The sequence below is a fragment of the Camelina sativa genome, chromosome 6 (assembly GCF_000633955.1).
Source record: "Camelina sativa cultivar DH55 chromosome 6, Cs, whole genome shotgun sequence".
Lineage (NCBI taxonomy): Eukaryota > Viridiplantae > Streptophyta > Magnoliopsida > Brassicales > Brassicaceae > Camelina > Camelina sativa.
Window position 1 is genome coordinate 18,417,774 of NC_025690.1, and position 21,949 is coordinate 18,439,722.

A 21,949-nucleotide genomic window follows, 5' to 3' on the forward strand; every position below is an offset into this window, starting at 1 on the left:
TTTTTTTTTTTTTTTTTTTTGCCCCCGAGTGGGTTTAATATTTCTTTTTTCTATGAAGACCAACAAAAAAACTATACATTTATTATGAAAATTTTAATTGATTTTTGCTCTTCGTCTGAAAATTTTGGTTTTGGCGCTCAAAGATTAAAAAGTTTTTGAGTTTTCTTTTGTGACAGTTTTAGTATAAAGAGGTAAATTAAAAAAAACAGAGAATATGCGTAAAACAAATAATATAACTAACCAGTAACCAGAGACAAATCAAGGTTTATAAACTCGTTCTTAGCCTAACGAAAACAAGACATGTAGATATATATACATAAGAAACGTTGTTATATAGAGTAATTGATAAACAAAATTTGTGTGTGTTATATGGATGATATATTCGATACTACTACTACTACGAAAATGGAATGAAGAAAATGAGACAATAGACAATGCACATTCAACAAAAGGAGGTGTGGTTTTTAGTCATCTAGAGTCAACAAAGAAAATGTAGTTTGTGATGTAGTTATTCTTGAAGACGATTTGCAAAAGTAGAATTAACATATACTTTTAGTTCTTTCAATGGATGATATAAAAGAAGTTAAATTGCCAAACAAAGGAAGGAGTTAGCAAGATTGATGACTTCAAAATAAGGAGTTAATTGATAAAGATGATTACAAAGGTAGAATTTTTCTGTTAAGACGTGAGACTTACCCAAAAAGAGAAGCATCAGGTATTTTCGTTTATCAATTTAATCAATCCTCTTAGACATTGTTGAACTTCACAAGTTGGTTGAAGAAGCACATATGATCATTCTCCCAAATTGTCTTGATGATTTTTTCTTTCATTTTTGGTTGGTTAGTTAATTTTCTTTCGATAAATATAAGCGGATCAAAACTCATGAATTAATATTGGTTTGGCTTGTGAAAATTTTGGGTGGTTTATATACAACTTATGTTTTTATTTTGATTAGCTAGTTTCGAGTATGTAGAGACTCAGACTGAATACTTTTCAAATTTTAACTAGCTAAACCTTTAAGGCCTATTTTAGACAACTATTAAGAAGTTAATCTTTTGTACTAAGTAAAGTAAAAAAATAGTATCTATCCATTAAATCAAAGTTCAAAGATTTATTTCTACCTTTACGAATCCAGCACATTTTTTTCTTTTTTTCTGCGAGGACCAGAATCCATATCCTATATGCAGAGTATGGTTAATAATACTGTTTTTAAGGAAACGATCTTTTTCAAACGGACTAGTCTCAAACAATATATATAACTACCAAAAAGAAAATGCTACAAGATAACATCTTCAAGTTGTAGCAAAGCAGTACAGTATTTTTCTAGTGTCAAAATCGATAAGATGAGTGAAAAAGTTACAGAACGTACACAACTTTTCAACAACGTTGTGGTAGCTGAATTTAGACTGAGATTTGACGGTAATCAACAATTTCTATTCTTTTTTGTTCTTTGTAATGTAAAATTTTGATTTAGCATTTTCATGTTTTTATTTTAGATTTGAAGGAAGTCGTCAAAAACATACAAGAACTGAAAGTTGATCTAACAATGGAAGAGAAGAAATGCTTGGAAAAGGTAAAGGACAACCTATTACGTGAGGCGCAAAGGACACTGAAAACTCTCAAGACCATAGATCATGGAGAGACAATAAAAAGAGACGTTGATATGGAGTGGATTAAAGTGTATTTAGAAGACAACTTGGTTGATTTCAAGAAAATATGTAATGAGATTCAAAAACTGTTGGTTTGTGTTGTCTCATTTTAATCATTCTTATTGTCATTTTCTTTTACATAGTTTCAGAAATTCATTTTATATGAATAAGATATGTAACCCAATGTTATACAAACATTAAACTAAGAATGTAAAAGGAAGATGTGAGGGATAAGGAGAACAACTTTTCTTAATTAATAAATATTATTGTATTGTTAAAATTCCATAACATTAAAATTACACTACTTGCAATGTTCAAAAAAACGCTAGACGTTAACTAGACGGTGATCCAACGCCTAACGCCTAGAACGCCTAATCAGAATCTAAGTGGTTTTAGGCGGTTTATGCGTTTACACTATAAGCTAATATATATCTGATATTATATACATAATTATACAAAATATGTATAAGAATAATAAAAATATTGAATAAAAAACAAAACAATAAATAAAAACATTATTTCAAGTCATTTTAAATAACATATTAAACATTTATAATTATGTTTATAAAAATAAACCTTATAAATTTTAAATTTGTGCAATTAAAATTTTTAAAATACACTAAAATGATAATATTATAATTTTAGTGTTAATTCGATTTTCTTTAAATATGGGCCAAATTGGTCCATTGGACAGATCAAACCGTGATCTTGTGGTTGAACCAACCGGTTGCGGTTTAGATTAACCCTTTATAGTTCCCTGGTTCTGTCCGTTTCTGAACATCAAACTTTGTTTGTTCCCTATAATTTAAAAATCATAACTTTAGAACAAAATTCGAAAACTTGATTAGAACTTTCTTCATGATGCATAAAATTTAGTTCTAGTAATTAGAACTGAGATCGATCTGGGAAGTACTCTGTTCTCAGTACCCACTCTGCATGAACCTCAGCTGTAGAGATCTCGTCAATCACAACGATCGTCTAGTTAGTTTACTCAATGTCTGCAGAAAAGCTCTTTCCTTTGCAAGGACCAAAGCTCTTCACGCTCTCTCCATCACGTTATGCTATGCCCTTCAGCAGCCTGTTTATATCTCCAACAACATTATCTGTCTTTATGAGAACCTTGGCGAGGTATCTTTTGCAGGCAAAGTGTTTGATCAAATGCCTGAGAGAAATAAAGTGTCTTTCAACACGATCATCAAAGGGTACAGCAAATGCGGGGATGCAGAGAAATCCTGGCGTGTATTCTCTGATATGAGGTATTTTGGATATTTGCCGAATCAGTCAACAGTGAGTGGTTTATTGTCCTGTGCATCGTTGGATGTTTATGCTGGAACTCAGTTACACGGTTTGAGCTTTAAGTATGGCTTGTTTATGGATGATGCTTATGTTGGTACTGGTTTTTTGTGTTTGTATGGGAGGCTTGAGTTGCTGGAAATGGCGAAACAGGTTTTTGAAGATATGCCGTTTAAGAGCTTGGAAACATGGAACCATATGATGTCTTTATTGGGGCATCGTGGTTTTCTCAAAGAAGGCATGTTTCTGTTCCGTGAGCTTGTTAGGAAGGGAGCTTGTTTATCTGATTGCTCTTTCTTGGGTGTATTGTCGGGTGTATCTTGTGAAAATGACTTGGTAATATGCAAACAGTTGCACTGCTCAGCAATGAAGAAAGGGTTAGCTTGTGAAATTTCCGTCGTTAACTCTCTCATCAGTAAATATGGAAAATGTGGCAACACGCATATGGCAGAGAGAATGTTTGAGGAGGCAGGTTCCTGGGATGTAGTGTCTTGGAACTCCATAATTGGTGCAACAGCCAAATGTGAGAACCCGTTAAAAGCACTCAAACTCTTTGTAAGTATGCCAGAGCATGGGTTTCCCCCGAACCAAGGTGCATATGTTAGTGTTCTTAGTGCGTCTTCTCGTATGCAGATATTTAGTTTCGGACGCCAGATTCATGGCACGCTAATCAAGAATGGCTGTGAAACTGACATACTTTTAGGGAATGCATTAATCGACTTTTATGCTAAATGTGGTAGTCTGGAAGATGCCCGCCTATGCTTCGATTCTGTACGTGATAAGAACATTGTATGTTGGAATACGTTGCTTTGGGGTTATGCCAATAAAGATGGTTCCATTTGTCTCTCTTTGTTTCTTCAAATGCTTCAAATGGGTTTCATGCCAACTGAATATACTCTTTCCACAGCCCTTAAATCATGTGGTGTCATTGAGTTACAACAGCTGCACTCTGTTATTGTGAGAATGGGATATGAAGATAATGATTATGTGTTAAGCTCTCTCATGAAATCTTACGCCAAAAATCAACTGATGAGTGATGCTCTTATTCTGCTGGATTGGTCTAGTGGGCCATCTTCTGTCGTCCCACTCAACATTGTCGCCGGAATGTATAGCAGAACAGGTCAGTACCATGAATCTGTGAAGCTGATTTCAACACTAGAACAACCCGACACTGTATCTTGGAACATAGCAATAGCAGCTTGCTCCCGTTCTGATAATTACGGAGAGGTGATTGAACTTTTTAAACACATGCTTCAATCAAACATTCGTCCTGATAATTACACATACGTAAGTATCTTAAGTTTGTGCTCTAAGCTTTGTGACCTTACGCTTGGGGGTTCTATTCACAGTGTAATCATCAAAACAGATTTCAGCCGTGCCGACACATTTGTTTGCAATGTATTGATTGACATGTATGGGAAATGCGGAAGCATAAGGAGTGTAATTAAAGTCTTTGAAGAAACAAGAGAGAAGAATCTCATTACATGGACGGCATTGATTTCGTCTCTTGGCATCCATGGATATGGACATGAGGCATTTAGAATGTTTAAGCAATCAATATCTCTAGGTTTCAAGCCAGATCGTGTCTCCTTCATCTCTATGCTAACTGCTTGCAGACATAGTGGAATGGTAAAAGAAGGAATGGATTTGTTTCAGAAAATGAAGATTTATGGTGTTGAACCGGAAATGGATCATTATCGTTGTGCCGTTGATCTTTTGGCTAGAAATGGTTACCTAAAGGAAGCCGAGCATCTGATTCATGGAATGCCATTCCCTGCAGATGCACCTGTATGGCGTACGTTTCTTGATGGTTGCAATCGATTTGCAGAAGAACAGAGAAACACTCTCAATGTCGTCTCTTTTCAGTAGTTGAAGAAAGTAGAATTGCAAAAGAAGTGTAAATTTTGATATTTCTCTGTTGTTTCTCTTGCAACGTTCATATATTTATAGGATCGAAATGAAAACTTCAGAGTTTTATCACAAGTTCAGGGAGACAACTTGTATTTTGCAATTATACAGAGGATGAGCTCTCTCGGTAGCAAGCAATCCAAACTTTGTTCAGTCACGTTACTTATAAAACGATGCTTTGCATATGGTAAAAAGATAATAGTTTAAATCAACCCGCAGCTTGGAAATCTCCAAAGTCATCATCTGGTGCATCATCGTCAACGCCTCCATCTTTAGCTTCTTGGCCTTCTTTCATCTCTTCTTCATGCTTTGTATCTACATCTTGTTGTTTTGGCGACCTTTGGAGGCTGAGGCTTGGTGGTAGACTTGACGGGGACTTCTGAGCGGTTGTGACAGGGGAAAGCGGTCCAGGAGGTGGAGGTGGTGGGATGATTGAAGGAATGGTTTCTATTGACTTGCCCTTATCCTCCAACGAGAGATTGCTCAAATTCTTCTCTACCATTTTCGACTTTGTGTCCTTGTCGCTTCTCTGTTTCAATCATTTTGGTGTCAGTAACAAGAAAACTGTGGAAAATGTATCCAGAGGATAACTGTCAATCTTACATTTTTTAGTTGGAGAACAATTGTTTCTCCTTCCTTTAAGCTGTAATCAACAGAAGAAGTGTTTTGAAAGTGTTGTTCCATTTCTTCTGCTGTTTTCTTCTTGTTCAAATACCTTTAGCGAAGAGATAGAAAGGGAGATCAGATGTGATTTAGTTGTTCCGAAAGAATGATTCTAAAAGAATACTTGAAAATTGGAGGTGGAACGTTACTTCATATGGTCATGGAGTGCTGCTTGGAAATCATAGGCTTCTGTTCTTTCCCGGAATCCGATTCCAATAAAAGCATGGCGAACACGACCATCTGCATTGCTTCAAAGAACTAAACTCAAAACAACTACTACAAGTTAACATCTTTATATATATATGGTAAGTGAGTACCTATCTTTTCTTCAACACGGAGAACAAAATATCTACAAGACAAAACAGCTTGGTTTTGTTAGATTAGCTGCACATCATGAGAAGACCAAGTTAAGTTCTAAGGTCAACTTTTTGTTACCTGCTACTGTCAATTACGGCTTCTACTGGATGAAGATCGCCCTCTCGTAGAAAAGCCTGAGCGTAAAGTTCCCCTGTGGTTTTATCTACAAGTTTAATAATGCATTCTTCTCCTTTGCTCACCACTTTCAAAGCTCCTTCCCATGCCCATTTGTTCACGTCCCATTCATCTGCTCTGCAAGAATCAAATTTTTGTTAAAATATCAGCTGATGTCTATCTTCATCTTCCAAAGAATTACTGGATACACTTTTTCAAGTATCTATAGCCTAAGAAGCCAAGTTGAGTTGATAAAAAGTGAATGTTACAAGAGAAATGACCATCTTGATTCAAAAAGATTTATCCCGAGCTTTTTGATCATTTGCTAAGACAAAGGGTTTGCAGGTTTGTAACAATCTCCTAACTACTGAGATCAGAATGATTTAGAGAGTTTATGTCATTAAGGCAACTAGGCAAGAAAGAACCTGTAGGAAGCTGCGCTTTTCCTTGGAGGTATCTGCATACATACACAAACAAAAGAAAGACAAAGAGGAGCTCACTATCTGTAACAGACCCGTAAAGTAAACAGAGACATGAAAGAGCAGTAACGGTAGGATAGGATTCAAAACGAGTACATTAAGCTCCAAGGTAGTCCATTATATTTCGAGATTATCTTTAGACTAATCTTATTAACAGCACTTCACAATATCTAATGAGTTCAGGGAAATCAAATTTGGAATCTCATACATCCTATAACAGAATGATTATGAACATGTAACAATTTAGCAGCTCGTACGATTTCAAAGACCTCATCAAGAAACCAATGTTTAAAATAGATAACTTTAAATCACACTACTTAAGACGAAGTGAAATCTCCTTCAAAAAAATTCTTGCTGATAATTAAAAATGTGTAATTGATCACCCCCTTAAACCAGCTTGAGACACATAATTTTTGGGCGATCATGAAATTAACTAACTTCAACACTATTGCAAGAAACCTATAGCACCAGATTGAAATTACGTTCTAACTAATGCTCAGATCCAAAATCATCAAGTGAACTTACAAATAAAGGATGTAACTTCAACATAAAAAGAAGCAAAATTTATCAAAAAAATCCCCAATACACAACAATCTCATTATAAACCTAAGAAAAGTTGAAAAATTTACCAAATAAACATAGCATTCAGGCACTTGGAACAGAGCAATCTCTATAGCTTCTCTCTCCTCGTTCTCATCGACGGTCACAGGATCAGTGGAAGGTTTCTTGTCTTCCTTCATACTCGAAGAAGACGAAGCTTGATCCATCTCAGACAAACTTGAAGATAAAAAAAAAAAAAACCCAGATGACTGAATCGATCAAACACACACACACACACCCGTCTAAAATCTTTAATGTTAAGTCTTTGCCGAACTGTGATTACAACAATTTCTCACACAAGTCGCCAAGACGAAGAAACGTAGAGGTTTCGCGTTAGGTGTGTGTTAGTGTACCATAACTTCGATCTGAGCTATCCTAAAACCGTTCGATCCAATTATTACGTTTAATCTAAACCGTCAATTACATTGACTTTCAAGACCCTGAGTCCTGACTATAGGCAGCAGAGACACGTGTGCTTCGTCCGCCGCTGGGAAGTCAACATTAAAGCAGTTGATGGATCAAACCAATAGGAAAAGAACATCTATATTTAATGTTATGGGCCTTAACTAGTGGGCTTTGGCCCATTATAATACTTGAAAAAAAAACAAATTGGTAATATCTGCCTCTTGGTGGTGACGAGTAGGTGAGAAAATAATACGTGTTGCTTATATTAATAAATCTCTCTCTCTCTCTCTCTCTCTCCACTTGGAGTGAGTTTGTGTGACCCTAATTTGTGAGAGCTCTCTTTCTCTTTGCGCAGTCAATTTGCTACACAACTGAGAAAAATGGCGGCTGCGACTTCATCCTTCGCTCCTTCCCTCTCATGCCCATCTCCTTGTTCTTCATCCAAAACCCTTAGGTCTTCTAAAGCTAGAGCCTTGGCTCTGCCCAATATTGGTTTCCTCTCCTCTTCTTCCAAGTCTCTGAGGTCTTTAACTGCTACCGTCGCTGGGAATGGTGTCGGTTCCTCCCTCGCCGCTCGTATGGTTTCTTCTTCTGCGGTCAAAGCCCCTATGTCTTTGGATTTCGAGACATCTGTCTTCAAAAAGGAGAAAGTCTCTCTTGCTGGTTACGAAGAGGTTTATCTCATCTTCCTTTATCCCTTTTGGAATCTTTGGTGATTATATGATCATTTGCATGTGGCTGATGTATTCTGTGATTGTTGCTTATGTTTTTGTTTTGTTTGCTAATGTTTGTTTAGTACATTGTGAGAGGAGGAAGGGATTTGTTCAAACATCTTCCAGATGCTTTCAAGGGTGTTAAGCAGATTGGTGTGATTGGTTGGGGATCTCAGGTACTTACTTTTTTGGTCTCTTTTTTTGTACTTCTTTACTTTAGATTGTGGATATGGAATCTTGTTTACGGCATGTAGAAAAAATATTTTCTTTGTCATATAAAGTTGATATGAACAAGATTAGTTGCAAGTTCTTGTGTCTACTCCTTTTGTTGTTCTAAACTCGTTATATCTATATGCAGGGACCTGCCCAAGCTCAGAATCTGAGAGATTCACTTGTGGAGGCTAAGTCTGACATTGTTGTTAAGGTATTTCAACTGCTGAGTTGACTGCATATTTTTGTTTTATTTGCTTTGTCTTGGCTTTCTGCTGTTACTTGAAGGCTTTGTTCTGACATGGTTTCTTGTTTTTTTCTACTTTAACGTAGATTGGTCTCAGAAAAGGGTCTCGCTCATTTGAGGAGGCACGTGCCGCTGGCTTCACTGAAGAAAGTGGTACTTTGGGTGATATATGGGAAACTATCTCTGGCAGCGATCTTGTATTGCTGTTGATCTCTGATGCTGCTCAGGTAATCGCACTTCCTTTAAAATATATATATTACTTGTTGCTCTCTTAGGTGTATACATCGATTTTAATGTATCCTGTTTTGTTTTTGCAGGCTGATAACTATGAGAAAATATTCTCTCACATGAAGCCAAACAGCATTCTAGGTTTATCACACGGGTTTCTACTTGGGCATTTACAGTCCTTAGGACTCGATTTCCCAAAGAACATCAGTGTGGTAGCTGTGTGCCCTAAGGGAATGGGTCCTTCTGTGAGGAGGCTATACGTCCAAGGAAAAGAAATCAACGGTGCTGGAATCAACGCTAGTTTTGCAGTCCACCAGGTTTTCTATCTCTCTATCTCTACTGCAGAGAGCTCTTATACCTCATGTGTTCATTTTTTGACCACCACTTCTGTTATTCTGTTGGCAGGATGTTGACGGTAGAGCTGCCGATGTTGCACTTGGATGGTCAGTAGCACTTGGTTCTCCTTTTACTTTTGCTACTACTCTTGAACAAGAGTACAGGAGTGACATCTTTGGAGAAAGAGGTGAGTTGAGCCTCTAAATTTCTAATAGAATTGTCTTTCTATCGCTTAATCCATACTTAAGCCTATCTTCTTTTTTTTGTTTAAAGGTATTTTGCTCGGTGCTGTCCATGGAATTGTGGAGTCTCTGTTTAGAAGGTACACCGAAAATGGGATGAGTGAAGACTTGGCTTACAAGAACACAGTAGAATGCATCACAGGAACAATTTCAAGGACTATCTCTACCCAGGTTAGTATCTGTAGAGACCAGACTAATTCGTTCTTTTGGCCAAATCGGAATTAAAAAGTGAAACCTGTTTCTGATGAACTATGAACATCAGGGAATGTTGGCCGTGTACAACTCCTTGTCTGAAGAAGGTAAAAAAGATTTTGAGACTGCATACAGCGCATCCTTCTATCCTTGTATGGAGATTCTCTATGAATGTTACGAAGATGTACAAAGTGGCAGCGAAATCCGAAGTGTTGTCTTAGCCGGTCGTCGCTTCTATGTAATGACTCTTCTGAAACTTCCTTTTATGACATTTACCCAAAACACATTTTAAGCAGGAATTTTGATGGATTCTCTTACTTGTAACAGGAAAAAGAAGGCTTGCCAGCATTCCCAATGGGAAACATTGACCAGACAAGAATGTGGAAGGTTGGTGAACGTGTCAGGAAGTCCAGACCTGCTGGTGACTTGGGTCCATTGTATCCCTTCACTGCTGGAGTTTATGTAGCACTTATGATGGCTCAGGTATGTTTGTGTTTATATATCTTGTGTGCCCACTATTGTTTCGATTTAGTTAGGATTTTCGATTTACGCAAAGTAGGTTCAGTTTCAATTTTGATTCACTGACATTGAACTGATTATTTTTAAATCGACTTCTTTGCATGGTCTTGAATCAACCGTAGTGAACAACCCCTAGATTTATTATGTATCTGCGTGCTATTGATCTCTAGTGATTTCTCTGAATCTAAATAATGGTTTCTATTGGGTTTTGTATAGATTGAGATCTTGAGGAAGAAAGGTCACTCTTACTCAGAAATCATCAACGAGAGTGTGATTGAATCAGTGGACTCTCTAAACCCATTTATGCACGCCAGGGGAGTGTCCTTCATGGTTGACAACTGCTCGACCACAGCAAGATTGGGTTCGAGGAAATGGGCACCACGGTTCGACTACATCCTGACCCAACAAGCTCTTGTGGCTGTGGACAGTGGTGCAGCGATCAACAGAGACCTGATCAGCAACTTCTTCTCTGACCCAGTCCATGGTGCCATTGAGGTATGCGCACAGCTGAGGCCTACCGTCGATATCTCTGTGCCTGCTGATGCAGACTTTGTCCGACCTGAGTTGCGTCAATCTAGCAACTGAGCGAAGAGTTGAAAAGTTTGGTCAGAGTCTCTTATTTGTAATCGGAGTTTTTTAAGTGAGTCGAGTTTGGGATGTTTTTTTAGGCGTGACTGTTTTGTTTGAAGGATTTGAAATAATTATGTCTCTTTGTTTTAAACCCTACAAATCAATAAATAGTTTCCAACGAAACTTCTTTTACTACTTTTCGATACGATTATTTCTTACAACAATTGCAAACTAACAGCTGAAAATGAGCCTATTATAAGTATACCCCAGTAGGCTCATTACGGGTTCGGGTTAAGCTGGTTTTTGTACCCACTGCTACATCGCTACATGTGATTGTACACTGGAGTGTCAAATTTAATAACTGAGGTTGGGATCAAAGCTTATCAGATCCCCTTGTTATATCGGATATGATGATGTTTATCTGTCTGCTTAATCTTAATATTGTTTTGTGAGTTCTGATCAAAAAAATTATGTCTTTCTGCAGCTTCTACAACATCTTCCAATCAAGCCTTTGATATATCATTCTTACAACATTTGCTAAATAATGTGATGTTTTAGATCTACAGTTTGAGATATTGAGCTTAGAATAATTTCTTGGTTTAGTTGCTTTGTATATTTTACACGAACTTAACCTCTGGTCCTGATAGCCAAACAAAAAAAAAAACCTTCTGAGAAAGTAACTTGGTTGAAATTGTATATCCATGTTGATTGAACATAGAATAAAAAGGGATAAGTTTCCGCAAATGCCAGATAGATTATATTGATATGAATATATGTATGTAGTCACACTAATCACTAGTCTCCAATTTCAAATATAATTATTCTTACAAGGAAAAATAATTTGTGTTCTTGTTTTCCAAAATTACAGATAAAGAGGAACTTGGCAGAGCACAATGCTTTTGTCTCTCTTTTTACTGTGAAATGAAAGAATCTAAATTATTAGAATCACATGTAATGACATGTGCTCTCCCTCCTTCTAGCACATTTTCATTATATGTCAAGTCTTTTTCCCTTTCCCTCTTATTAGAAAAAAAAAAGAGAAGAGATATAAATCCACAATGCTTGAGAAAAAAAGAAAAAAAAAAAGAAAGGATCAGAATAAATAAATAAATATAAAAATTCTGCAATCATATGATAGTGTGGCTCAAGAACTAGAGAAAGACAAGACCAACATGTGTAGCCAATCATATTGTATAGCTCTTTTCCCACATTTCATGTTCCTTTATCCCAAAAAAAAAAACAAAAAACAAAATTAAAACACTAAAAAGAAACNTCTTTTAGCTAACTTCAAACTTTTTTTTGAAAAAGAGCTAACTTCAAACTTGTCTTCCGGAATACGTAAATGTCCAATTGATAAGGATTCATGTTATAGATCTAACCAAAATACAGATGGTGTACTAAGTAAATGAATCTCTTATTCCTCAATGAGACATATTGATTACTGAGTAAGTGAGTAACCCAAAATAACTTTATCGTCTAGGTGTATTTTAAAAATCAAAAAAACAAAAAAACATGATTGTAATGATAAAATTAGTTATTTTTGGAAGGATAAAAACTTTAATGAGTAACTTAGTGGAATCCCACGACGGGACCAATAACCCTTTCAATTTTAATTTACTTTAGCTTTGATATAAGACAAAATGTTGGTGTTTTGTTTTTGTTAAGAGACATAATCTTGGTGTTTAGTGTGAAATCAAATCATATACTATATATGATCTAATTGATTTGACACCAATGCTTTGTAATTATTTCTGTTAATACCAATTCAACCATGATTTCGATCAAGCCATATGACCCATCATTTTCATCATATACAAATAAACCTATATATGTTATTATTATTTTTTTTTCAATAAAAATATATATAGAAGTAAACAGACGTGAGAGATCTATATACTTAAGATGTCTTTCAGATTGTTTAATATCCTTATAAACTTCATTTTACTTTTAAAACCTTTTCTTTAACTTAATAAAGTAAGCTATAGAAAGGTCGTAGCCTATAAATAAATAAAATCATATGATACATCTTATGTTTAATTTAAAATTTTTGATTATATAATGGTTCATAATTTTTTCTAGATCCGTGATGATTGTTCGTGGCACCAGATTTGAATGAATCTGATTTCAGAACGTTGGAACAACATCTCTGATCTATATAATCAATAAAAATAACTTGATCGTTACATCAAATAAGTTTGCCCTAGCTCTTCTAAATGTTCTTATAGATAAAAATTCTTTTAAAAATCAATACACTTACATAGTTACATGCGAGATATTAAATAAACAGCACATAAATCGTGCGTACTGTACTAAAAGCTCTTCAACTTTTTCCTCATTCATGATTACAGAGAGAAACCAAAAAAAACCATTTTGAATAAACAAACTCCTTAATTAATCTATTTATTGATCATGATGGCGATGATCGATGATGCATATAAAGGAGATAATTCACAGCTCGTGAGCATATGCTCACATGCTCGAGCATATAGCATCAGATGGCAACCAATGAGTATTTGTAATAATGTTGTTAGTTTGATTATTTGGAATATTTAAAGTAAATCATTTCTACTTGCTAATTTTGTTTTTATCAAGCTAATTTTATTTCTGTTATAAATTATTAATATGAATATAGATTAAAAAATATATATACTATTTACATTAGGTCTAGCTAGTTTCGCTTACGTAGAGTAAATAAATAAGTTAACACTAATAACCAAAGCAAAATGAACACTACGTACTAGCTATTGATCAGATCAGAGTTGTGTTAGTTTCAACATGCAATTCATGAGAGTGGCACACAAAAATCGTATAAACCGATCTCGTTTTGAGTTATAGAAAAATTTATGGATGTCTTCCATCAGCAACCATGACGTGATACTGCTAAAACAATACAATTCAATTAGTTAACATAAAATAATTGAATTTTATTAATCCAAGCAACGTCTTTGGAACAAATCAATGTATTTTGTTTTCGCATACTTGTAGTACTGTACATGAAAAAGTAAATCTTAATAAGAAAGAATCAGATAATATAGTTAATTATGTATTCTAGCAGTAATTAATTTCTATTAAACGTGCGCAACAATTTTTAATTAGATTAAGAAAATGCGAGTTGGACGGTAATGCGATCTACATATATTCTCTTGCTTACTGTGTTTTCGCTGACATCAATTTGCTTATGAAAAACTAAAATATGAATGATGAAAACATTGGATACCCTTAATGACCATAAGGATCGAGCTTAGCCAAGCGTCGCTTGTCGTTAAACCAATAAAATTAGAAAACCAGATGTTGACAAACAAAACAATTAAGAAATATAGAAAACCAGATAATGGACACCCATACGTGGTTCATTTGTCGTTGTATATTGGGAATCATTGTGTTTATTTTTACTCTCTATTACTTACCATAGAGGGTATCGTTAGACCAAAACAATACAAATGTGATATTATGCTTACATAAATAATTGCTAGAACTATTATTATGTTTTATTAATATTATTATTATTATTATAGGTATCTAGAATATCATCGTTGTAGTGTCTGAATATTTCTTTAAACAAGTAGATATATTCAATAAATGTGAAATTTCTCCTTTCAAACATTTTATGTTGTCTGAAAGTTTTCTTGGCTTGCTTAGAAACCTATATATTCCTTTTAAAAAGATTTGACATATTACATAATGATTTGCGACGTTTTGTGTATTATATTTTACACCCACTTTAGTAATTAATTATTTTTTTGTAAATTAATTTTTTCAATCTAAATGCTTTAACTATTTAAGTGAAAAATTAGGCTAAACAACCATTTAGCAGACGTCACGTTCGATTCTTATATATAGTTCCTGCAAGTGTGGGTGGATCTATTTCATCCAGCACACCACCACCAACAATAAGTAAAGGTACATATATATGCCTTGAGATATTAATTACGAGAATATCACACTTTAAATTAATTTTCTCATTAATAAATTTAATTATGTATAAAGTATGTTCCCCAACTGGAGGAAAAGGTGATTATCTCCTTTGTTTTTTGTTTTTAACCCAAATCTTGTTATTTTTATTTACCGAGTTAGATACCCCCAACAATTATGTTAATGATGTAATAGCACCATAATTACCAGATAATTACTACTCATTTCCTCCTATTTGAAAAAATTTAACTCTCCATTTCCTCTTTTGTCGTATCTGATTGGGTCAAATGTTGCGGCCAGCAGTATTATAAGGAGAAATGTCTTTTTGAAATAATGCATCATCTTGTGAGTGTTTTTATGAAACAATTATTTGCAAAAGACAAAAAAAAAGATTGATGTACTTATTACTGCGATTATGTCAAATCGTAAAACAAAATATTGCAAGCTGCTAGGATATGTATTATGCTATGTGATCAACATAGATTTATAAAAATGCGATCTTGCTATAGTATTTGTGGGTATGATGGCTTTAGTTTTTGAGTCGGGGACAAATTTTTTCAATTTTCTTGTAATGTGTTATGAATATATATATATATATGTACTTGATGTTTCTCTAAACTTATTAATAGTACTTTTGCTATATTTGGTCAAAGGTTTGAATTAACAAAAAAAAAAAAAAGAAGAAGAAGAACCGGTTCGATTGATTCAAGAATTTGGGGAGCCATACATGTCACACGGACCGTCCGGTATGGAGAAATGTGTATTCTTCGCCCATGTCGATCGGTTCGGCGGGATTTTGGGGACCGCATTCATAATAATATTCCCAAGTCCGGTTCCGTTACAACGCCCGTTAAAATGTATTCGGCGTGCTTAGCTGGCAACTGTAACGAAAACAGCTGGCATGGTCACACTGCACGTGGCTTGCGTCGTGCTATGTTTACTATTTTGCCCCTATTTAGCGTTTCTGTTTTCTTCGTTTTGAAATTTATGATTTATTCAGCTACTGTGTATATAGCAGAACCATAGGGGGTTAATATAAATGGTAAATTACATCAGATTCCAGACCATTGATTTAAAAGTTTTTAATAAATGAATATTTGTCTTATTAATCTAAGAAAATAAAAAATTAATACTAGTAGGCTTTTGGAATGAAGAAGGGCCTTTAAAATTGCCAGCTATCCCAGCAGTAAATGAGCCTTCTCTTTTGCTTTATTTTATTTATTTATTCCTATTTTTCTGCTTTTGTTCTCTGTTGTTCTTTTACTCTCTCTTACAAGTACAGTATAAATAAATATGCTGTCTTTTAGTTTTTTTTTTCATTTTCGTCTGAATGTATAATCGAACATATTTTTTTAACATAAATCAAATGTATAATAAATTATAATGATATATAAGACTGTTTTATCCTCTATAAAATACTAATATTTAGGATATGTAACAAAACTCAAAATCCTTAAATTCATTTTTTCTTTTTTTTGGAGCCAGCACCCAGCAGTACTAGTAATGCTATACACATGTCCCAAAAGACGTTTTTACCCTCAATTTTGCTGTCTCTGACTCTGCTGATGCGTCGGTTTAAATCCGAGGTGGCATTTTTTTCATTTGAAGCTGCATTAATACGAGTACTGTTACAATGCATATGAATATACTATCAGTTTATTTTGTACTATATAAGTTATAGCAATTTTTATGACTCCAATTCTCAAATCGTCTTTTATCTTCTATAACACGACGACGCATGATCTCATATTTACCCTCCAAAAAAAACCATACAAAATTATCATTTTTTTTTTATTTTGACTTTTACGAAATCCGTATAAAAATTCGTGGTCGGCAAACACAAGTTTCATCCAGATTCTGTTCAAACTTTAAAGTCAACCATACATATAGACACACACAGTAGTGTCATATAGTACTGCTATTACTACTACATAAATAATATCTAAAAATTTAATTTTGAAAAAAATTACGGTAGTTTTGTAATTAGCGACAAGCAGCCGTGAAAGACACGGAAGGATAAGACAGGCTCGTGATTAACAAACAGAGAAGCTGAATCACAAGAAGATCAATGTCTTAATCTAACTATTTTTTTTTTTTTTAAAGCAAAACACAGAGAATTAGTCGGTTTAACGGTAATCTAAAATTAAAAATTATGATTTGATTTGATATAATTCACCATTCTTCTTCTTCTTCTTCTTCTTCATTCTTTCATTCTTCCGCTTTCCTTTTATATAACACAAGATCCCTCTCTTCTCTCTCTTCACTTAACTCTTTCTTCTTCTTCCTTCTTTCTTTTAGTCTCTCTGTTTGATTTAGATTTTGGTTTGTAAAAAAGATGTCGTCACATTATAGAAGACATTCTCTAGAACCTTCCATTACCGGTAAATTCCGAGATTCTTTGAGTTTCCAACGAGACGATGACGTCACCATCGACAAACCCGATTTCAGAGAACTCGATTTCGGTTCTCCGATGATCCAACGTGGCTACTCCTCCGCCGCTGCCACTCCCGCTGCTAGTGGCAGCAGCTCGAGCTCCTCTGGCTCTGCTTCCGGTAAACCCTCTGGACGGAGTCACTCCGGCGAGCTTTCCGGTTTGACCGACACCAGTCCGGTTAAACCCGGATCCGGTAACGTGAACCGGAGTTCGAAACAGGGNNNNGTAAAAAAGATGTCGTCACATTATAGAAGACATTCTCTAGAACCTTCCATTACCGGTAAATTCCGAGATTCTTTGAGTTTCCAACGAGACGATGACGTCACCATCGACAAACCCGATTTCAGAGAACTCGATTTCGGTTCTCCGATGATCCAACGTGGCTACTCCTCCGCCGCTGCCACTCCCGCTGCTAGTGGCAGCAGCTCGAGCTCCTCTGGCTCTGCTTCCGGTAAACCCTCTGGACGGAGTCACTCCGGCGAGCTTTCCGGTTTGACCGACACCAGTCCGGTTAAACCCGGATCCGGTCACGTGAACCGGAGTTCGAAACAGGGCCACAGAAGATCCGCTTCCGCTGGAACGCCGTTGATTTATTCAGGTTTAGGTTTATCTCCGGTAAGCTCTCGCGGCGGCGGAAGCGGCGCGACGTCTCCGAACCTCGGCGTTTTACCTACCGGGAACATTTGTCCGTCGGGAAGGATCTTAAAAACCGGAATGGCTACGAGAACATCCGTTAGACACGAGACTCTATGCACAGGGACAGCCAATTACGGCCACGGAAACATCATACGCAGCGGTGGTGGTGTCGGCAGCAACAACGGCAAGACTAACCACGCGGCGACGAGAGCGGCGGAGATGAGCGACCCAGAGGAGGTGAAGAAGGCAGGTAACGAAATGTATAGGAAAGGGAGATACGCCGACGCATTGGCTCTTTACGACAGAGCAATCTCATTGTCACCGGATAATCCAGCTTACAGAAGCAACCGTGCGGCGGCTTTGGCTGCGTCAGGGAGGTTAGAGGAAGCTGTTAAAGAATGTCTTGAAGCTGTCAGATTTGATCCTTGTTACGCTAGAGCTCACAAGAGACTCGCTTCTCTCTATCTCAGGTATTAAAAATCTCAACTTTCGAATTTGGAAATCAGTTGTTTTGATCGAAAAAAAGGAGTAATCTTTTGATTGGTTTGCTGGTCTTTAAGATTGGGAGAAGCTGAGAATGCGAGACGTCATCTTTGTCTTTCCGGGCAATGTCCCGATCAAGCTGATTTCCAGCGGTTGCAGACGCTTGAGAAGCAGCTCAGGCTGTGTACGGAGGCTCGAAAGATCGGAGATTGGAGAACGGTCATTAGCGAAACCGATGCAGCCATTGCAAATGGAGCTGATTCGTCTCCTCAGGTAAGAGAGATCGAGATGTGGCATTGCCTCTCTTTGTGTTTTCCATGACCAACGAAAAGAGAACAATGAGGTTTTGATCTTGTGCAGCTTGTAGCTTGTAAAGCAGAAGCCCTTTTGCGGCTTCATCAGATAAAGGATTCGGATTTGTGTCTATCCAGCATTCCGAGATTGGAACATCGTCTTACTCAGTCACCTGCGAAACTGTTTGGTATAATATGTGATGCTTACGTGCTATGTGTTCAGGCTCAGGTTGATATGGCGTTAGGAAGGTGAGTTTCGAAATACTTAAAAACTTCGAAAGGTGTTTTTTTTTTTTTTTTTTTGAAGTTCTTTTATTAGTAGTGTTGTTTGGTTCTTGGGTGAGGGAGTAGAGATGATAGGTTTTTTGCAGATTTGAGAATGCGGTTGTAAAGGCAGAGAGAGCCATCACGATTGATCATAGCAATAACAATCATGAGGTAGTATCGGTCTTGAACAATGTGAAGAATGTGGCGAAAGCTCGTACCAGTGGAAACGAGCTCTTCAGCTCAGGGAGATACTCGGAAGCGAGTGTGGCTTATGGGGATGGACTCAAGTTTGATGCTTTCAACTCGGTTTTGTATTGTAATAGAGCGGCATGTTGGTTTAAACTTGGTATGTGGGAGAAATCCGTTGATGATTGTAATCAAGCGCTGAGAATCCAGCCTAGTTACACCAAGGCTCTTCTCCGAAGAGCTGCTTCATATGGAAAGGTTTAGATTAAAATACACTGAATTGGTTTCAAACCGAGTTTCTAAGTAGGTTACTTGACAAATGTTTGCTTTATGTTAAATGCAGCTTGGCCGATGGGAGGATGCGGTTAGAGATTATGAAGTATTGAGAAAGGAACTTCCAGGAGACAGCGAGGTAGCTGAGTCTCTACAGAGAGCAAAGATCGCTCTATCGAACCTGGGATTCAATAACGAAGTTGAAGAGGTCTCGACTTTAGATAAGTTCAAGACCGCAACATTACTTCCCGGTAATAAACGAATTAACTCACTTACTGCAAGTTTAAGTTTCAAGATTCCCTCTCTTTGCTAAACGTTAATGGTTTCTTTTATTTTTTTTAGGATTCTCTGTGTTTCATTTCAAATCATCATCAAACCGACAAAGCGAAGCAATATCTCCATTCGTCAACACCTTATGCTTACGGTATCCATTAGTACATTTCTTCAAGGTAAGAAAGACACTTGTTCTTCTTAGTTATGCTCAATCTTGTAAATTACATTGCATTTAGCGCCAGGGAAAAAAAAATGGCTATTGTTTTTTGGTATAGTGGAGTAATAACGGGGTTTGTGTATATATATATAGGTGGACGTGGAGGAGAGCTTGGCATTGGCGAAAGCAGAGAGCATCAAGAAAGTGCCAACCTTTAAAATCTATAAGAAGGGAGAGAAAGTGAAGGAAATGGTGTGTCCTAGTCATCAGTTACTAGAGGACTCGGTTACTCATTTCCTCTTATGACAACACATCTCTCTTTTTGTTTTCACGAGCGTAAATTGATTCAAAAGAGCCAGCCATTTGTTAATTGAAAATTTTCATTCTTTTGTTTTTGTTTTACTGTATTATCATCATATTGAAATCTGCTCCAATTGTATCAATCTGAGGAGAGTGCTTCTCACTTATATACTGAAATGCCCCCATTAATTAAATGGTTTTTTTATTATTTCATCACCTATTTTGTAACTAATGCTTTCAATAAAACTTGATTTTAACTCGCGCTACACCGCGGGACAATTTTTTAAAAATAATATTTAATTTATTATTATTATATTTAGTTTGCTTTGTTTAATTAATTTTGTTTGGATTATTAATTATTAGAACAATAATAAGAGAATTAAATACATAAATATTTGCGAATATTGGTTTTCTAATCATTCTAAAATTGGATTTCGGTTTAGGAAATTTATTAATGTTAATATAATTATAGAAATTATAACCTTTTTTTTGACAAAACTGTTGTATATCATTTAAATTTGAGAGATTATAACATTCATAAAAATAGTTTTTGAGATTAAATGGGTTAAAAATTTAATGGGTAAAATTATTTTTGAAAAAAAATCATAATGTATAGATGTTGTTAAGATTTTTTGGTATTTGAGTTTCTCTGCAATGTTATTTATGGAATTGTTTTAGGGGTTAATGTTGTAAAAAAAAAAATTAAATAAGTAAAACCAAAAGAGCATAAACAAAAATGTAATTAGGGAATGAAATTAATGGCCCACACGCACACACACATACAAAAGAACGTAAGAAAAAAATCATATATAGCATTATATATTTATATTGTACCTAGAACATAAACGATGACAAACGGAAGGTGGACGGTGACGGAAACGGAATTGGAGGAGGAACGAAGTGTATTTTAAAAACAAAACTAACCAGCGTTAACCTTTGTGCACATGTATCTATATAAGCCGTGCGCCAGAAGGTGGACAAGTAGGAAATGTGTTTAGAGGCATGAGATTCCCAATGTGATTCGTTAGAGTTCCAAGAAATTTCCAATCGTCACGACATGATCCATTACGGAGCCAAAAATCATCATCTTCATCAAGATGTTCAATTTTGATCCTCCTCGTGTGAGTTTTTCTCTTTGGATCATAGTAAGACACATAAATCTCTTTATCTTGCCATGATACCGACACATAAATAAACTCACCATCTTCTGTCACATCACTTAAAAAGTAATTATCTTTCACAACAGGATCTTCTAGAGAAAATGGTATATGAAAGTCTTGGCACGACCATTCTGCTTTTTCAGTATCTTCAAGAATCCATAATCTGTAAGACGTTGATTCTGAGATAACCCAAGCTAGTTTTCCCTTGTAGCTCACTAGTGAAGGGTTAGGCTCCACTTCATCGTCGCACAGCATACAACTGTGCGTTTGGATTATCTTGAAATTTTCAGTCCTCACATCAAAACTCAATATTTTTTTCCCTTTCCCATCTATGCCAACAATAAACAAAATCCCATTGATGCATATCCCTTTACATGATAAAAAACACTTGGGAATATCTATGATCTGTCTCCATGATTCTCCAGCTCTCAATGTAAGAACATAAGTATCCTCAGTGCTGGCATATGACATGCTCAGTATTTTATACGTGTTTCCAATAGGATCGTATCCTAAATAGCTTTTTGAAAACACTTGTATACCATGTCTGAGTTTACCTGTTTTGTGAAAGGTAACATGTTTTCCCACGCTAGGATTCCAAACTACAACACGATAGAAATTATGGAAAGAGATCAAGCCATGGACCGACTGAAACTGAAAATTAGGTGAGTATCTATGTACTTCCTGGAGAGTGAGATGATATTTTTCCACGTGAGTCGTCGTCGTTTCGAGATTAATCTTTTGTTGCGGAATAGATAAGTATAATAGTTTGTCCTTTTTTTGGAAGCTTAGCATGAGACAAGTTGATGACTGTTTCGTGAATGAGTCGATGAAATCTGGATCGGAGGTGACA

At 35.9% G+C, this 21,949-nt stretch overlaps 5 protein-coding genes across 5 annotated transcripts; 3 read left to right on the forward strand and 2 right to left on the reverse strand.

The window, feature by feature from the left end:
• Window positions 2,456-4,835, forward strand: LOC104699218 (pentatricopeptide repeat-containing protein At3g58590). Its single transcript, XM_019246892.1, has one exon. It carries the CDS (start codon window positions 2,586-2,588, stop codon window positions 4,809-4,811), a length of 2,226 nt encoding a protein of 741 aa, XP_019102437.1. The 5' UTR covers window positions 2,456-2,585; the 3' UTR covers window positions 4,812-4,835.
• Window positions 4,901-7,348, reverse strand: LOC104792143 (uncharacterized protein At1g03900). The gene is made up of 7 exons (XM_010518206.1): window positions 7,093-7,348; window positions 6,410-6,441; window positions 5,949-6,122; window positions 5,831-5,862; window positions 5,663-5,753; window positions 5,454-5,565; window positions 4,901-5,379 (listed from the first exon to the last, which is right to left on the reverse strand). The coding sequence occupies exons 1-7, from the start codon at window positions 7,228-7,230 to the stop codon at window positions 5,059-5,061; spliced, it is 900 nt and encodes a 299-aa protein (XP_010516508.1). The 5' UTR covers window positions 7,231-7,348; the 3' UTR covers window positions 4,901-5,058.
• On the forward strand, window positions 7,753-10,908 carry LOC104792144 (ketol-acid reductoisomerase, chloroplastic). Its single transcript, XM_010518207.2, has 10 exons — window positions 7,753-8,142; window positions 8,265-8,357; window positions 8,540-8,605; window positions 8,725-8,865; window positions 8,956-9,183; window positions 9,272-9,389; window positions 9,476-9,615; window positions 9,707-9,874; window positions 9,964-10,119; window positions 10,372-10,908. Exons 1-10 carry the CDS (start codon window positions 7,849-7,851, stop codon window positions 10,738-10,740), a joined length of 1,773 nt encoding a protein of 590 aa, XP_010516509.1. The 5' UTR covers window positions 7,753-7,848; the 3' UTR covers window positions 10,741-10,908.
• LOC104792145 (TPR repeat-containing thioredoxin TTL4-like) lies at window positions 16,806-20,198 on the forward strand. Its single transcript, XM_010518208.2, has 8 exons — window positions 16,806-16,972; window positions 17,306-18,177; window positions 18,268-18,463; window positions 18,551-18,732; window positions 18,855-19,194; window positions 19,280-19,460; window positions 19,552-19,658; window positions 19,793-20,198. The coding sequence occupies exons 2-8, from the start codon at window positions 17,306-17,308 to the stop codon at window positions 19,943-19,945; spliced, it is 2,031 nt and encodes a 676-aa protein (XP_010516510.1). The 5' UTR covers window positions 16,806-16,972; the 3' UTR covers window positions 19,946-20,198.
• On the reverse strand, window positions 20,890-21,570 carry LOC104699220 (putative F-box protein At1g47730). Its single transcript, XM_010414554.1, has one exon. It carries the CDS (start codon window positions 21,568-21,570, stop codon window positions 20,890-20,892), a length of 681 nt encoding a protein of 226 aa, XP_010412856.1.

Excerpts from the sequence above, each read along its gene's own strand:
- LOC104699218 (XM_019246892.1), top strand. The coding sequence starts at position 2,586 with ATGAACCTCAGCTGTAGAGATCTCGTCAATCACAACGATCGTCTAGTT.
- LOC104792143 (XM_010518206.1), bottom strand. The coding sequence starts at position 7,230 with ATGGATCAAGCTTCGTCTTCTTCGAGTATGAAGGAAGACAAGAAACCT. Across the intron at positions 6,442-7,092 it reads CTGAATGCTATGTTTATTTG|ATACCTCCAAGGAAAAGCGC; the intron begins GTAAATTTTTCA and ends GTATGTATGCAG. Across the intron at positions 5,863-5,948 it reads GCCGTAATTGACAGTAGCAG|ATATTTTGTTCTCCGTGTTG; the intron begins GTAACAAAAAGT and ends TTTGTCTTGTAG.
- LOC104792144 (XM_010518207.2), top strand. The coding sequence starts at position 7,849 with ATGGCGGCTGCGACTTCATCCTTCGCTCCTTCCCTCTCATGCCCATCT. Across the intron at positions 8,606-8,724 it reads AGTCTGACATTGTTGTTAAG|ATTGGTCTCAGAAAAGGGTC; the intron begins GTATTTCAACTG and ends ACTTTAACGTAG. Across the intron at positions 8,866-8,955 it reads TGATCTCTGATGCTGCTCAG|GCTGATAACTATGAGAAAAT; the intron begins GTAATCGCACTT and ends TTGTTTTTGCAG.
- LOC104792145 (XM_010518208.2), top strand. The coding sequence starts at position 17,306 with ATGTCGTCACATTATAGAAGACATTCTCTAGAACCTTCCATTACCGGT. Across the intron at positions 18,733-18,854 it reads GTTGATATGGCGTTAGGAAG|ATTTGAGAATGCGGTTGTAA; the intron begins GTGAGTTTCGAA and ends GGTTTTTTGCAG. Across the intron at positions 19,659-19,792 it reads CATTAGTACATTTCTTCAAG|GTGGACGTGGAGGAGAGCTT; the intron begins GTAAGAAAGACA and ends ATATATATATAG.
- LOC104699220 (XM_010414554.1), bottom strand. The coding sequence starts at position 21,570 with ATGTCATATGCCAGCACTGAGGATACTTATGTTCTTACATTGAGAGCT.